Source organism: Argiope bruennichi, chromosome 5 (assembly GCF_947563725.1).
Source record: "Argiope bruennichi chromosome 5, qqArgBrue1.1, whole genome shotgun sequence".
Taxonomy (NCBI): domain Eukaryota; kingdom Metazoa; phylum Arthropoda; class Arachnida; order Araneae; family Araneidae; genus Argiope; species Argiope bruennichi.
In genome coordinates, this window is record NC_079155.1 from 1197806 (window position 1) to 1216407 (window position 18602).

General features: G+C 30.9%; 1 protein-coding gene across 1 annotated transcript; it reads right to left on the reverse strand.

Annotated features, from left to right (window-relative positions):
• Positions 1 to 2061: 2061 nt before the first annotated feature.
• LOC129969001 (potassium channel subfamily K member 4-like) lies at positions 2062 to 16930 on the reverse strand. Its single transcript, XM_056083393.1, has 2 exons — positions 15272 to 16930; positions 2062 to 2210 (listed from the first exon to the last, which is right to left on the reverse strand). Exons 1-2 carry the CDS (start codon positions 15726 to 15728, stop codon positions 2062 to 2064), a joined length of 606 nt encoding a protein of 201 aa, XP_055939368.1. The 5' UTR covers positions 15729 to 16930.
• Between the last annotated feature and the right edge of the window lie 1672 nt (positions 16931 to 18602).

Genomic DNA, 18602 nt, shown 5'->3' on the forward strand with positions numbered 1-18602 from the left:
TATATATTTATTATTTAATTTTCAATTCAAAATAAATTTCAAAATACTATCTCCAAAATCAATATAATGTTTATTACAATTACTGTAATGAGTATAAATGTTTCGCATGTAAAAAGATAATTTTATTAGAGAAATGAAATAAAATTTTAAAAGAATGTAAAAATGAATAAAACATTTTTGTAAGAATCAGTTATATTGCGTACGAAAATTTGAAAAAAAAAAGGTTTTTTCAATTAAAAAAAAAAGATTTGGAAAGAATGCGTTTTTTTTTCGCTTCCAGGGACAAATTATTCTTTGTTATATATATATAGGAAAAACAATTGGGAAATAACTTTACGTTTAAAATTGCCAATTTCATCTCGATCGATTAGTTGACAGATTTTATCCAGATGAATCGCATCATTTTTGTTGAGATTATGTTGCATTCTGGGAAGATGAAAAGCATCCAGATTATCAAAAGCAGGCAGGGTCGGAAAGGATAAACGAAAGGATTAACAGTTGATCGACCCGACTTATAATTTGAATTCCAAAAGGTCACTTTACCTTTTTATATGACAATTCCATTGAGTCTACATCTAAAATGTGTTATCCTAAAAATCTGCATTCATAATTCGCGTTTGTAGAAGCAACTTTTCTTAAATATGTATTCGAGTTCTTTATATTTAAATATTATCGATTCGATTTCATATACCATGACAAATATATAGCTTATCATTTAATTTTTATTACCACAATAAATTTCACGATAATAGAAAATAGCTTTGAAAAACGGTAAAGCACCAAAACAGTTTAACGATCCCTACGACGTAATCGCATGTGAACATCAAGTTGGTACATCATAACCGCATTAAATTGTTTCTGTAAACATCTATAGCCTTGCATCAGGTCAAAAAAAATTCTATCATTATTAAAATACACTAAATTAAACTGGGAGCGATGCCTTCCTGACCATGACTGCAGGTCAAATGTTCTTGCTTGATTTTAGAAAAATTTATTAAATAAGTAAACTTTCTCGTTATAAGCAAAACCCAAAATTTCCAGATATTGTGGAGGAAGACGGATTAAAAACCGAGTACAAAATAATATGCAAGAAATAAGAACGTATTTCACCCATTTGAGCGTATTAACAGGTAAAATGTTTTCTTCAAATGCTGTCACTAATGTAGGATTTACTTTCATCGAATGTTCAATGAAAATTTCCTATATCTATTGTAATAAGACTTATTTCTAGAGAAATAAGTTCTAGTTCTTGACCCCCCCCCCATATAGTTCTGCGTTTCATTTATTGCTTAGACTCAATCTCTGCTGCGTTTTTTTCCTGGTGATTGCCATGAGCTACTGAAATTCTCTGCTAGAAATCAATAGATTAATGTCCAAGACTGTGTTCCTAAAGTGACTGTCGCGTATAATGTACAATGTATTCAACATATTTAATGCATTCTTTCGCTGGTTATTATGAGGAATTTCCCAGAATAAGCCTCAAGTTATTTTGTATTTAAAAAATGATGGCAAACTAATTATTAAAAAAACATTGATAATACCACCATCTGAATTTCAGTAATCGCTTTGTTTTGTTTCTTCAAGAGATCGCCTTCTTAAACTGTACAGATATTCCGATCCTGAAGTACTTAGGGATCTTTACACCCTTTATGTTTTCCCTCCTCTGAGCTTTCTGTTGTTTGTTATCTGCTTTCAACAGCAAATAAAGGAACTTTCCTTGCTCCAGTTGCTGTATCTTGCTCCTCATAAACAGCCAAACCCTTCACGTGTTAACTGCCCATTAGACAAATCGCGCACTATTGATCTCAGGTGTATCAATTCAACAATAGCTTAGTCAATTTCGTATCTAACCTGCTATGGATGAAGCGAAAAAGTCATTCTCATGATTTTGCGTCAAAGGTTGTCAATGTTCCTGGAAGTGATAGAGCATATAGATTTCGGCTATCACCAAGGTAAATACTGAGGCTAGGAATCCATAAAGCAGTGACTGCCTTTCCTTATTGGGATCTGTGGTGGGTGGTGTCGTCAAGTCCCAAATACTGTCGTCACTTTGCATAGTCTTTATCCAATTTCACTGTTGTGGAAGGTATAAATTTGGATAGTGACAATATCCATTGCATCAGTAAATTTGTTAGATTTTTTATTCTGCCAGCTTTTGATACTGCTGGAATTTCGTCCTCTGTTTCGCCTTTTCACATGAGTAGCAGAAACTGATGGGTAAACAAAATCAATTAAAAAGTTAGTCTGACAACTTCTTTGACAGACTAACTTTTACATAACTTTTCTTTCAGCCCAAAAGTACTTATTTCAATATGTATATACTTGTTTGATATGTATTGCACTCTGTAAATAGACATTTCTGTAATGAGATTTTCTTAAAATAAATAAATATGCGTCATTCCGTATAAAACTATAAATTCTGTTCATGATGTTATATCCGATACTGAACTTCTTAAATTATCAGAAACTGAAATTCTTAATGAACTGTCAGATAAGAGAATCATTCAAGTAAAACGAATCTTTACCAAAAGAGAAACATAATTTCATCCAACCATGACTTTTAATAAGATTGAACTTGTCGAATCAGCCCAAGTCGGACATTTGAAAATTTCTGTATTCGACTTTACGCCCTAAAACCAATCAGCTGTTATAAATATAAATGTTTCTATCATTCGAAGGCTGCCTGACATTCGATCACAGATACGCTCTAAATGTATGTCGAAAGGGCACTCACTCAGTTGCAGACTGTCACATAGCATTCGAGTGAAGCGAATTCTTTAAGCTGTCCACTGTGTTCTTGAATAGTGGCTCCCTTTGTCAGCGTTATCAAACAAAACAAAGTCTTCCAAACTACAATCAAATAGATTAAATATTACTGGTCTACTCTGTATCCTTTCATCTAAAACTTCTTAATCAACACGAGCTGCTGATAAAATCGTTCAAATTATACTCTCTCGAAAATGGGAAAATTCCAATATTCAGTTTAATGAAAATTCTGCCAATCATCCGATTGTGGCTTCCATGAAACATTTTAATGCCCCAGCAATATAATTTTAATTAAAACGTAAAAATTTCAATTCATCAGCTCCGATTTCACGATTGCTGAATTCAATGTTAAAAGACAGTTCTCAGAGATACAAATATATCGGACATTGATATATCTGTATCGCTAAGATATGATTGATCAGGACTTCGAATAAATAACTCATTAGCCAAGAGAATAGAAACCATATAAGCGTTGAACTAATAGTACTGGATAATCGAGTCATCGTACTGAAATACGATTACTCCTCCTTCTTTAGAACGACTGTTTACTTACGTACAGAAATCTGAATAATCGGCGATATTTTTATATTTTTGCTCTTCAATAAATAAAAAGTATTTTGCATTCTTAAAATCCTTCCACTCTTATTTTATCTTTGGTAGCTAACGCACGTGTGCGAAATGAGCTGAATGCTGACAGTTCTTTAAATTGCATTTTCTTCTCATGTTTCGATTTCATTAACGCCCCGGTTCACATTGATTAAATGGTCTCGTAACAGAAATCCCGAGCTATGAATGATCATATTTAAAACAAAGTCAATAGTAATATTAGATTTGTGCAAAAATAATTCAGGTTTTCACATATGTCTTTATAATTTAGCTGCACTTTGGAGCAATTTCTATAAAATCCAAGAGGTTAGTTGTCAATACTTGACGCTTGACGCAAATTGCGGCTTGCTTTATTGAAAGCTGTCTGGTCTGTGCGATGCTGGAAGAAAGCTACTCATAAGTAAGTAATTGTACATGACGACGGAAAATCAGTCGGCTATTTTAATGACTAGAATCAATGATTCAACTGAGGATAGTAAGCGATGATACAAAACTACAACCATCATGAAACCCGGACTTGACACCATCGAAGTATTATTTCTCTTTATTTTCGAGAAACTTTTTGATTGATTAAAAGATAATTAGAAAGAGAGCATTCCTGTTTCAGTTTTTTAATGATAACAACTAGAAATTCTGTGAGTCTGAAATTGCAAAAAAAAAAAAAAAATGTCAGACAGTTATAGTATAAACGTAAACTATATTATTGATTTTTTTTTTTCATTATCTGTGTTTTATTTCATAGGCGAAAAAACAATTTTTGCACCAACCTGATATTCATCGCAGAGTGAAAAAAATATTCTTTTGCTGGTTAAAATTTGTTCTGAACACACCTTGACGGGTTCATTGAATGTTGTTTCATTTGGGATTTGTCTGTCCCTTTCTGCGAAAAAGCAACCATACAATGCTTTTCAGTGTAACAGGATCCTATTTAGCATTAGAAAGTTATTGAGGGAACTTTTCCAAACTAACGAATATAAAAATCCGTACTGGCATCAGCAAAAGGCATTTTACAAGGATTAGATGGTGAATAAATTCCTCTTTTCTGACAAAGAAATTTCGTGCTCAAAATGTTCTCCGTATTTTCCCAGAATTATAAAGTTTGATAGATCCTGTCGATATAACAAAACTTTATAACTTATAAAATTATTTTTACGGGCGGGAGCTCCCCGATCCGCTTTTATCGTGCGCCTTTTCTAATTTAATAAATGTCACCGATAACTCGAAACAAAAGCCTCGACTCGAAGCACACTATTTTCCTTTCTGCAGCGGATAAAGAACAAGGGAAATTGTATTCAGAGTGCGGCGATCAATACACGTCTAAAATAAAAACTTCGCTACGCTCGTAGAGCTGTTATTTTTCTTCGCGAATCGAACTCATAAATTAACTTTTCTCCATTTCCTTTAATAAAAGCCGGGACAGAGTTCATCGAAAACAGCTCCGGGCTGATTTACGTGACAAAACTTTTGCAGAAAATTTTTACAAATTCATTGAATAAATGTATATCAGAGCGTAGTAGCACATAATATATTTTAAGAATGTGTTCATAATTAATTCTTTATCCCTTTTATTTATGATGGCCAAATCTGAGATGATCTTAAAAAAAGGGGGTTCCTTATCTATAAATTGTGTCTCAAAATTGCACTATGTTCCTGTTTGTGGTGGTTACTAGGACATTCTTTTCAGCATTTTTAATCAAATTCGGGCGTTGTGAATTAGTTTTGAATAGGAAGAGACTCATCTTCTTTGACAAGATTTTCTTCAGATCCATTTCAAAGTATTCTGAATTTTTTTTTTCAGTTGGATAGGTCGCCAAACTGAAAAATTTTCAATTTGAACATTCAATTTTATTATTCATTTTCTGGGAAACTAAATAAATATGACTGTTCAAAATAAATCTAATTGCATTGGACAATTCATTGTTCGAATGACCATCGGTCTATCAGTTTTTGAACGACCGGACATCCGGAAGATAGAACTTCCGATTTATGTTTGTCAATCATGACGTGACATTTTAGGCAATTGGTGGGCTATGGTTCTTCCGTAACTTGAAAATGATACTTTAATTAATCTAAATAACCGGTCTCGTCAACTTTTCCAAGGACATTCTTTATGGAATTTGGAAATTATTTGTTTTGCTAATAAATCCTGTTTAAAAAAAACTATAAATTTTGCTCATAAATGAGTCATAAGTTTTAAATAAAAAAAAAACTAACTACCCACCATCTACATATTAAAATTCATTAGCAAAAGCAAAGAAATACTACCCCCAGCTAAAATCTGTAAAGATTTTGCCAATATTTAATGCATATAAATATTACTGACACCTAGGTGAGTCATCAATAGTTTCTGGTCTACATTAACATCAATTTTTGAGAAAATTCCCGAAAACACTACTAAAAAGTATATTCTCTGCAAAGAAAAAAAACTATTGTGTTTTTTAGTTACAGCCGCTAAATAAAAAATAAAATCTATTAAATATCTTAAGTGCCTTCTTCGGCAATTTCATTTCATAAAGTCACCTGACCCTTAGATATTAGTTGTTTTGGTTTTCATTATTATTCTAAACAGGGAGATAAATTAATACGAGATTGTCTATTGAGAAGATAGACAAAGTTACTTAAATTACTGTTCTGATAAACAATTGCTCAAAATTGCAAAAGAGGTAAATTTTGATGATTGAATTTTTTTCTATACTTTCAGAATTAAAAAGTTTAAAAGAGACTCAACTTTTCCAATAAGTGTTGTTGCTCGAGACACAAGCATGAACTTCTTGAAGTCTTTAGTGCAACATTTTCCTTCCTACAGTGGATAAAGGGATGAGGAAAACGGCAGTCTGCAAGCACGGTGATCAGCACGCGTTCTAAAATAGAAACTTCGCAACGTTGCTATTTTTCTTCGTGAGATGAATTTTTAAATTAGCCTTTCTTTATTTTCTTAAATAAAAATAGTGCAAAGTTAATTGGAAATCGAGTATTACTTGTTTATTTTGTGTGTGCGCAGCTCTAAAAAAATGGTGGAAGTTTAACTATGCTTATGGAAACCATTTTTGTATAGATTTATATTTACGTACACTATTACTAATACTACTATTAAATTCTCGACATTGTTAATCGAGTTATGAAATAACTAACTCGGCGTAAAACAATAAAAAATAAAATTACCTTACCATCCTGTGTATTTTCTGTGCATGTAAATTGAGAACGTCGAGAGGCAAAAAAATAATCGAAAGCACACCAAATATGATCTTTAATACTACGGGGAAGTTCAGAAAATCGACATCTGATAAAATATTATCCTTTTTTGATTGTGTACAAATGAGCATCGGGATGTTTACAATATTTACTAATTTCTCTCACAATTCTTAATTGACCCGTATCATACCTTTGGAGGGATTTTTTTATAGTTTGAATCCATGTGAAGTCAAACTATAGAAAGTCTATGTGAATTTTGTGTTGTTTCTCTATCGTCACCATTCTTCCATTTTTTAAAAAATCTTTATCGCTTTTCTTTTACCCTCATAGTGGAATAAATATGGAAGAAATTGGATGTTTTTATAACCGATATCCTTTTCCTCTAATACACTAAAATACACTGTATAATAAAATTTTATAGAATCGAAACTCAGCAACGTGCCATTACTATCGTGGTGATGCTTTTACAATCCCAGACAGAATGTATAGAATATATTATAGAAAATTATCATTGCATATATAGTCTGACTACCTTCATGTTAAAATCTTGTGAGACTATAGTAAATCGATGACTAACAAGTATGTGTTTAAAGAAGAGATTTTTATAAAGTAGATGCTTATTTGCATCCATTTTGGCAATTAATATTACATTATCTTCAAAAGCATCGATAAATGTAATAAAAATTGTAAACTTAATAAAAAATGTACATGTGGCTAAAATAACAAAATATTAAGCTTCCGTATTATTGAATGTTAAGATGAACCATAAATTCCTCATTTATTGTTTAATGTGTTCAAAAGCATTGATGCCATCTTTGAAATTCATTAAAGCGCTCTTCTAACACTCGTTTTGTTGGCCTTAATAGCAAAAAATGATTCTCATCATTCGTATTTTTAATGCAATGTTCTCAAATACGAGTCTCGCATGACAAAATAGATTTATTCAAAAATGATTACACGAAAAGTCTGAGAGGAAAATCTTCATAAACAAAAAGCAATGAATTATATCCAATCATTAAAAAAAGATTATTTTTGGAAATATTTTCGAATCTTAAATTTATAACTGATTGAAAAGAGTAAATTTAATTTCATAGAACACTTATCGCTATTTTACAGTTTTTTACCTCAAAATTATTTCCTGGGAAACTTTAAATTTTGACGTGAAAAAGAATTAAATCAATTCAAATTTTTGCAAAAACATTCTGCATAAGCTGATTGAGCGGAATATTTTTCTTGATAATAGCGTGTAATCTTTTTGATGCAGACATTACAAGTCGTTGTGTACAAGCGAATGGGCACATCCTCATAATTGGCTCAAAGGAATTATTTTTTTACTCATAATCACCTTCATTTAATCATTGTTCCAACAAGATGATATGTATGTAATCTACAGTGCTCTTACAGCAATAATTATTTTTTATTCTTCTCTGTGCATTTAAGAGTCCTTGTCTTTCTAGGATTAATTTTATAGTAATAACAAAATATTTAGTTTGTTTTTAAAGTAATAACAAACCATTTAGTTTCATCAAGTCAATCATCGTGCATTCGGAATTCCATCGATGAGGATCAATTCACCTAGTCCATGCGACACCATGCAAAACAAAACCATAGTGCTTCAACTGAACTGCACAATTGCAAGTTAAAGGAACGACTCTAAGAACATAATAGTGATAAAGATGCTTTCGCCAATACTATATTCACAATTTTCCAAAATTCTTTACTGCTCTATAAATAGTTTGTGTGCGTCATAGCTGATGCTCGTTGAATTTTAAACACACGTAATGTGCAATTGCTTTAAAAAAACCCTCAAACCCATATTAAAGAACTGCGCCTGCTTACAAGTTCAGTTTCTGCAATCAAATCTAAATAAATAAAACCTCTTTTTACGTGACTCGGTATCGATATGTCCTGCGAAAACCTTTCTACCCCGTATCCAAATACTACGTAATGTTAATTCATGTTAAAACACCCCAAATAATCTTCATTCTATCATTCGTTTAATATAAGACACATTGCTTTCCATCCTTTCGACTTGAAGAAACTACAGGTTTCGGCTAGAGGTTTCTTTCCAATGACACATTAAATAAATGCTGGAATCGAATCTGTAATATTTGAATTGAATATGCACGAGATTGTAGAAATCACTGTAATAGCAAACGAGGTGTAAGTTCGCCAAACTTCGTAATAACCATACTTAATTATTTAAGGTGTACAGTTCTGAAGATTTCATTTTTAATGTCAAACTTTTCAAACAATTATTGGATAAATATTAGTTTTAAACTTCATAATTTCAAAAATATTTGTAAATTTATTTTTCTCAAAAACGTGATACCGGATAATATATAATTTATTTGGAGCATAAATGAACACCAGATCCCCTGAAACCTCTTCGCAGTGGCATTCTGGGGAATTTTATTTTATAATAATAATTTAATTCCTATTTTATTTTCCGATATACGAAGTATGCGTGGAGAAAGTAGAGTAATTGTTCAAAGCATCTTTGCAAAAACTGAAAATATAAAGCTTGCGCAGAAGGATTAAGTTTCTATGTATGCCAGAGTGTAAAAGTGAATACAATTAGTGATAAGTTCAAATAGCAACACAGATAAATGTTACCATTTAAATAAACTACAGTTTTATGCCATAATTCTAATCGCATATCGAAGAAACAAATATTGGCCATTGAAGAAAGCTCAGATTTGTATCAAATTTATCGGGGTTTATTTTGGAAGATACAACCTCGATTTTCATCACTCTCAAAGCACTGTTTTGGTGCCTTCCTACAGGCCGCAAGTTAGATTTATATCTGAGAACACTAATATAATTTATTGGATAAAAAAGTGCTGCTTAAATCGATTTCTTAAAATTTTAACCAATTAAAAATTAAACTAAATTTTAGAGCTTTTTCGCTATAAATTCCGAAATTATTATAGCGAAGAAAAAAAATCCACTACTTTAATTCGAAAAAATCATTCATTCAACAATTTCAATTTCTATGCAGTTAATGTTTTTATCTCGATTGAATTAGCTTTTAAAGACGCTTCTAAGCATATTTTTCAACAAAATTTTCATTCCTGCATATAAAAATGAAATGTTTTCACAATTTCTATTGATTTCAGAAATTAGAAATAATGGAAAGCCTTTAAAGCTTGATAAGTTTTAAACACTATTAAATTATGACTCATGTTATTGAAATAAAGAATTTTTCATTGAATAATCTTCTAATATATTAAGTAAATCATGAAATATATTCCGAAACATAAAATTTCAATGTTGAATTATTCTTTTTCTTACGAACATGCTCCCATTCTGGAGATTAATAACTTCCCACTTTAAATTGAATTTCACATTTTATATGAAATAACAGAATATTAGAAAACAGATATCTAGCTTAATGAATGTGACTGAGTTATGCGATTATCAAAATGTGAAGTTTAAAAACGTCTTATATAAGAAACCCTTTCATCACTTACACAGGATTCCATTGAAACTTTAATAATCTCAGTTAAGCAAAAAGTAGGCAAATGCGATTCATCTCAAACGTTTTTGAGTTTTTTGGAATGTCTAAATTTCTTTAAGTCCTCTTTTCATTATTGTTTTCTCAATTGCATTATTTTTTCCAAGCTTGCGATATTTATGTGTGCCGTTTTGAAGTTCATTTTCGTCTGTAATCAATCCAACTTTCGATTCTCGAGTCTATTTTACTAATCTCCCGAAACTAAATGTGGAACAACTGAAGGGGGACAAATTTGATAATAATATTCTGTGTTTGTCACCCTGAAAGAAACGAAAAAAAAAAGAAAGAGGAATTTCCAAGAAAATTCAGCCGAGGATTCTACCAACACTCAAGCGGAAGGTAATGAAGCATTTTCTGAAAAAATGAGGCAATGCGAATCAATGCTTCTATTCTATAGACTACCATTCGGAACTAATTTTTTTTTTCGTCTTAAATGCGTCTACATTCGAAATCATTTTATTTCTATTGATAAAACACTTTATTATATTTGTTTACTTTTTCTATTTCTTTTAAAAGCGTTTAAATATTCCATGTTTATCACCCATTTAGATATTCAAGAGTTTTTCACCAAAAAAATTATTTTAAAATATTATTCATTCTTAAGCAAATAACAAAAATTTAGTTATTAAAAAATGTGTTGAATTCTAAAATTTTCAATGAAATTTTTTAATCAATTAATATAACCTGACCTTAATAGCTTTGTCATCAAAATATTTTAGACTTCAAATTTTTGATAATATTATGATTTATATAATTGATATTATAGAAGCCTTACACCATTTTATTTATTATCATATGTATTTTCCTAATTTTCTGTTATCTTCCTTAAAATGTGAGCTTTAAATTTAAACAAAAATCATTTATGAGTAAAGATAATAGAATCGTTGAGCATTGAAATTTTATACATACTGTAAAATATTTTTTAAATTTGCGAAATATCTCAGATAATTATTTTCATTAAGCATTTCCCTGATTTAGTATAAAATCCAATTTATGGAGATAAAAAAGCAATTTTGAAGTGTTAAGAATTTTTATAAATCTAATTATACTACAGGAAATAAAATCGGTTTTTAAAAATGAACGCACTTTAAAAAATACTCTCCATTGCTTACCTATAAATTTAAACCTTAGCTGTAGGCATAATAAAATGGCAGACATTATATTGAAAGTGCACTTACAGTAGAATCCCACTCATAAAATGAGCCGAAAAAGGAAGCCATGTCTTCAGAATTTCATCTTTAACATTGGAAAAAAAATTCCAGGATGAAATATTTGTAGCAAGAACGAAAATAGTTTAAGTCCTTTCACAACAGGGAAATATAACATTAAATATTATTAAAATATTTTTAAATTAATTAAAAAAGATAAATAAAATAAGTTGAACTACACAGATTTAAATATAATGCAAAAGTTATTTGAAACTGTAGTCATTTTAGATGATGAAGAGGAGAAACATAAATATTTCGTCTTAATCAATTATAATTTTTAAAAAGCGCTCTAAGGTGAGCGCTTTCATCTTCCGAGTTATATCTATGCCATTCGTGGTAATTCTAGCTGCTCTTCTATAGAGCGCCAGACATCCATCCTTAATAATAATAAAGATGAATCAGTGCGTGCCTGTGTATAAAATCAATGTGTGTCAGTAGCCTCTAAAGCACCGAATCAAATTGTTGATGCTGTACAGACTAGACTCACAATTACCGCACTTGGTACATGTATCTTTTGAATGCTGGGAGGAGCAACACGAAGATATTTCTTTCCATTATAACTAACTGAAATCAGCTGAAGTCTTATTCGCTTTCATTTTGGAAAATATTGCAACATAAAAAAATGTTTTTACATCATTTGGAAATGGCTCATTTCACAACTATTCGAGGCAGGAATATACGTTAAATTTGAGAAATAATCTAAATGACTTAAATAATAATATTTTGTACTGTTTCAGTTAGTAAAGATAAGTTTGAAAGGTATGTATTATATGTATTATTTAATTATGAATTCTAAATTTTTAGACATTCTTTCGTGTCTGGGAATCATATTAAGCGATTTATTCTTGATACTAACTTTTAAATAAAATAAAAATAAAAACGTTTCACTCTTTCGTGACAAGATCTGACCGAACGAGAAGCTTTGAATTATTAAAATTTCAGGGCAATCAACCATTTCAATATTGACGGCCCCTGGGCCACGAGAAACTGGGTGCAGACAGGCGTATCTCCTTCAATAGAATTCACTAAAATCACCCATTTTATGAAATATTGATATTGAAACTTTCATAACTAAACAATTTTTTTCTCAAAAGTGTGGAACTCTTTCTAATTTGGAATTTTAGCGTTTCAAGAAGTTTTTATTTTATGACTTTATTAAATATAATTCTACAATTCATTTAAACCACTTATTCTATTTCATGTGCATGCCAAATACTAATTGCTTGGATATCAGGTGTTGGGACCGATTAGCGAAGACATTCTTTCTCTATATAAACTATGTTTTCCTTGAATACTACAAAATTATTGAATGACTGATAAATGTTTTAAAAGGCACGGAAACCTATCGTGCACATTTTTTCTTAATATATCAGGATTCGTTTTTACATCATTTCTTTCAGACACATGTTGAAATGTATTCTTTAGTTCATAGTAAAAAAGAACTGGACCTTTTTAATTTCAGCTTTTGTCAACATGACGGCAAATCATTGATAAAAATTAATATTTCTCCACGCACGCTTTTACTCATACTGGTTACATATTGTTTTTACTTTGTGTGAAACAAACATGCTTAAAGTATTTTTTTAATTACTTAAAAATAAAAGCTAAATTTATATGTTAAAAAATTAATATTAGTGAAAAGATAATTTTTTAAATTTTAAGATGATATAAAAATCCTTTTTATATTGTAATTTCTTCGCTGAAAACCACAAACATTTCGCTTCATTTTTAATTAAAATTTAAATAAAAAAAAACTTTAAACAATGTTTAGATATGCACATTTCCATTTTTAAAATATATGTCAAGTTTGATAGGTCTAGATCAAACAGTCTATCTTATACAGAGCCAACACACATATGCAAGTATTCATCTTTCTTATATGTAGAAATTGTAAAATATCACTTTAAATCCAAAAGTACTAAGATATACAAAGCCATGAATTCAAAGACACAATGAAAGTAAACTTGTTTCAAGAAAGGACTTTACTGTGAAACCTTTTGCTTAGAAAGTAAAATTCCATTTCGATTATATCTATAGGAAGCCATTTTGAAGCTTCTGATTCATATTTTACTGGTTTGAATCCGAAGATTGTACAAGAAATGACGCAGAATTTTGTTTCCCAAATTCACGATCATCTCTGAAAAATGAGATTCGACCCTCCACGCCACACAAACTGAAAGGAGTTTGAATATCAACAACTTGTCTGGCATCGATGCAATAAAATGATGCGCATACATAAATCTACTAATAGACACACAAAACTTCTTTTATATGAATCAGCTGAGAAAAAAGTATTATATTTTAATAAGAATCGTAACATTTTCATATATTTCTAAATTCTTTAATAGTTATATAATACTTTTCCAATTTTTTCAAACAAAGGATGCATGAAGATATGTAAAATATATAGAGACTATAGTATTGGCTGTAGTTTAATGTACAACATAATTGAGCTAGAAAAATAGAACACCATTTCTCGCCGATTCATTTGCAAACACATCTCTTAAACATGGTAATAATTTAAGTAAATACTTCCAATGAATGCCTACAAGAAATGTTATCATCAATAACAAAACGCTCGAAGAAATGCTGATTAAAATATTTTGAAAAATAAGAAATCATAAATACCTTCTAAAATAAGAAATTATAAATACCTAAAACCCTGCAGGTCTTTTGTTATACTGCTTTTATAAATTCTAAAACAGGTGAATTTTCTATCCAAATTATCACTTTGAAACTTTCCCTAAAAGTATTCCAATTTTGGCCCTCAAATAATTTTATTTATGATAAAGAACAGTACATTTTATTTTCTTTCATAAAGATGCCATAGATCTAATAAAAAAATGCAGAAAAAAATCAGCTGAACAATCAAAAAATAAGTTCAATTCACAATAAGATAGATTTTTTAATCGTAAATATACATAATAATTTAATCGTAAATATACATCGTCTTTATTTAACATAATCCCAGTTTGATTTTTACGATAAAAACATTTCTATAGACATTAAGAAAAAAAATTTTATTACAGAAAATATAATGATTCTAAACTGTCCTGCAAAGGATCAAAAAATGTTGAAAAATGAGCGGAATCGCTGTAAGATAACGAGTGATTCAGAGAAGAGACAAGATTTGGAATTTGAGAATATCTATCATCAAAAGAATAATATTCATTATTCTTTGACGCATCAGAAAATGATCAATTGTGGTTCTTCTTTGAATGAAGAACCGCTTTTCCTTAATTAATCAATGCGTTTTCTGAAAAACAAAGGAGTAGCAAATGCCAGGTAAAGCACAAATATCGACAATTTTTCATCGTAATGAAATATGTGGGTCATCATTATTTATTATTCCGGAAAAGAAGAAAGTGTTTCTCCTGGAATGAATGGGGGTGAGTGTGTTACGGAGCTTAGTTCTGAATTGCAAAGAATTATTATATACGAAATTCCAGTGAAGAACTGCCAAACAAAACAACAAAACTTATCATTCTTAATTATTGAAATGCAATTAAATTATTCTGAAGCTGAAAGAGATGGTTTCATTAACAATGGCGTCACTTATTAATTTATATTTAAATTTTTAATACCAAAGTTCATGTAATGGTATTTTTTATCAAATATAGAATTTTAAGAGTCTAATATCAATATAATTTTATTTAATTATGACAGAAACAATAAAGAGTTTTTCGGAAATAATTTCACTCCTTCTGTAAATTATGACTCATTTTTGAATTATGAAATTTCAGGCGCATCACAATAAAATAACTATTTTTATTTATAATTTTGTAAGTTATACTACGGAGTCTTCTGTTCATATCAACCACAATGATTTTAATTCTATATGAATCCTTCAATTTAAATTCCTTGTAAGTGATCCTATTCCAGATGACAAACTTGTTGTATGAAAATTAAATTGGATTATTAGAAGGTAAAATAAATTTTAATTAAAATTAGTATAACTAAACTAGAAAGCAAAGCTTCTCACCGATTGTAGTGATGACGGTCAGCGAGTACAGGAAGGCTCCTGAAAATGACCACTGCTGAATGGACCCTTCTTTTCCATCATATCCTTCCTTGACAGCCACAATCAACTCCTTTTGGAACCTCCTTACTTCTGCCTCTACTAGCTCTGTCCAGTTGTCCTTGTAGAGGACATTCAGTTTGTCTGTGATCTCCCACAACCTCCGGACAGTCTCCTGCCGGAGATGCCCCACTTGGGAGGCCTTCTGCTCCTCGTAGGGAGCTTCGAGGGCCCTGAAAGCGAAGGCTCCCATGATACTGTACCCTATGACGAGAGCACAAAGCCCCACGTGGGAGAAAAGAAAAGCAGTGAAGCTTCCACAACAACGTCTGCATCGGCCAGGCGTTGAACTGGATATCTTGGACTTTTTGGATTGTTTCTGTTTCTTCTTGTTTTTCTTTAGAGTCGTGTCCAAGGTCATCTCGAGCACACAGGGGGGTGTACTGATGGCGGTAGGGACACCCCCGCCCGCTGCAAGGGCAGGGTCCGTCCGCCAGCATTCACACTCGTAGTCGGCCACGCTGGACAGTGGGCGACAGAGCTCTTCATAACATGATAGCTGCGTTGCCCTGTCAGAAGACAACAGATGCTATGTCTTTGGTGTGTACACTAAGGGGAGGGCACATGCTAGATAGTTGTCAAGAAACAGTTGCAAGATGACTTTCCCTGAACTGAGGATTACGTCTGGCTGTATATTCCTGGAGTTTGGGAGTTGAACTTTAACTTTAAGAGATAGAGTGTATCCTATGATAGTAGAGTTGATGCCGATATTTAAAACACAAATCTATGTACAAGAAAAGCTGGATTCTTTAATGTTTTCTGTCTTAAACTAAAATAGAAACATTAAACTGAGCAAGAACTTCAATATTATTATGGATTATATTTGTGATAATAAACTGTACATAAAAAATTTTTACACTGTCTTATTTCTTCGTTAATGTTTCTGAATAAACACAAAATAAAACTGAGATCATTGTGCCTGACGTTAGTTTAAGAGGATTCTATGTCAAGTCCTATTTATTTTATAAGTATTTTATCCACCGTGAAATTGCATATAATTTCTTTCATTGATAAGAGCTGAAATATTCTTTTAACGCACAATATCGATCACTTAAATGAATTTAATTTTTCTTCATATTATTTCCTATTTATTAATTCCTATTTATTTATTAAGTCCACCGAAAAGGCATCTAAAGCTATCATCACACTTAAATGATTTGTGGACACTGCTGTATCCCATAAAGACACAGAACACCAGCCGTATTCCGGTGTAAGTAATGAAGCGCCTTTTACTGTCAGAACATTCTCAACAAAATAATGACTCTTCAACAAGTCTCATACCTTATGATTCACGCTCACAACAGAATCTCCAACCAGTCACCAGAAGAAAGTAGATAACACCTGATAAAACAAGATCATCCGCTTTCGAAATCCTGCGCCAGGAACAAAAAGAACAGGCGGGAATCATTCACAGAAACGGCCTCCTTCTAATTTTTTTTCCTTGATTAGATCTGGTGAGGTTCTGTTTGAGGGGGACACGAGTTTCGTCGCCAATCTCTCAGCCGGCGAAGAGAAGTGAATTCCGTGAACTGAACATGGATTGGGAGCAGCAGCGAGCATCCTCCCGCGGAATCTCTCGTCTCGCGCCGGATTCGGCTTTTCCCACGCTAATCGCATCGGGAAGAAGCGCCATCTATCGACCAGATGGCGAGGGAGGGAGGCAAAAGCATTTCGTCTAGATAAGCAGATATTTTTGGATGATAATTTTTTAAGGCATTACTGGTTCGAGTTCTACTTTAATGCAACTATTATTGAAATAGAGATAATTATTTTAAACTTTAATACAGAGAATTTCAGGAGCTGCTTTATCTTATCAATAAAATATAAAAGGAGTACATTTTAAAAAAAATATTAATTTCAACAAAATGAAATACGAAGCAAGATTGCGTTGTACCGTAGCATGAAAAGATTTAATGGATACTTCCTATTTTTCAAAAGTGAATTAAAAGTTTTCAGGTAAAACTTGCGTATTTTTTCTTCTCCTGAAATAGAATACATTAATTTGAAACTAAATTATGTTATTCTTAATCTTGAATTACTTCTGATGTATCAGTAGTGAAGAATTTGAGATTTAAAGGAATAAGTATGAAAAAGAATTCGACCAATGTGCAATGCAACTTTTCTCTTTTAAAAAAAATATCAGAGAATTAATTGAATGAAAAAATATATAAATAATATATTAAAAAACAAATAAAGAATGAAAAAACAAAATTTAATTGCAAATTCAAACATAAGATTTCTTTGAAAACGAACGTACAAATATCATTTATTTAGATAAACAATATTTGACAAGGAAAAAAAAGCAGTGTGTAAATAAAAGATCATTTTTTAGAAAAATAAAAATTAACAATAGATAAAATATTTGTACATTAGGTGCAAATTTATGGATTGTAAGGATTGCAATTTTGAAATGTACTTACGCACATTTGAAAGACTGAAGAGATTTCGAAAACAATAAAAGTGCAGATTTAGACGAACGTGCATTCTAATCTGCACATCTTATAGAAAGATTTTACAGAGAAAGTCAATAATTCGGAGTTAGTTTTTGCTGAAATTAATTCCCAATTATGTGCAACTCTTAAAATTCAGTGATAAGAAACCCTTGCACATATTGTAAGACCATGAAATTTTAAGGAAACTTTTTTAAAAATTTAAGAAAATTTTTGACATTTTACACAATAAATTAAATTTGGAATGCAATAACCAATTCCAAAATAAATATTATATGGCCTTGAATATTAGGAATTTCGTTAAAGCATTGCGAAAAAACTAATGCTAAGTTTTCATCAATTAAAAATCGTGTCGATTGTTGTCCAACTGATTCGTTTTTTCTCAATTCTGCTTTGATTCCAAAACTTACCAAATATAGTAAAACGATGTAAGTAGGTAAAAGGACATCTAAGCACTTAATATATTTTAAATATAAATTAAGTAAATTTCCAAATCATGTATTGGCAATCGCTGGATATGTCTTCCGTCCTATACAAAGATCTCCAGTGGCACAGGTGCAGTTACGAAGAAAGACTATTCATGAGAGAGAGAAATTTTTACTGCCTCACTCATTTCAAGTGAATGTTTCTTGATGAATGTCATCCCACGGTTATAGAAAAAAAATTATATTGCTTTAAATATTATACTTTAATTTCTATTTCATTTTACGTTTATTTATTTATAGAAAAACACGATATAAAAGGATGCCCAGTCATTCAGTTTTAAAAATTGATTTGAAACAGCA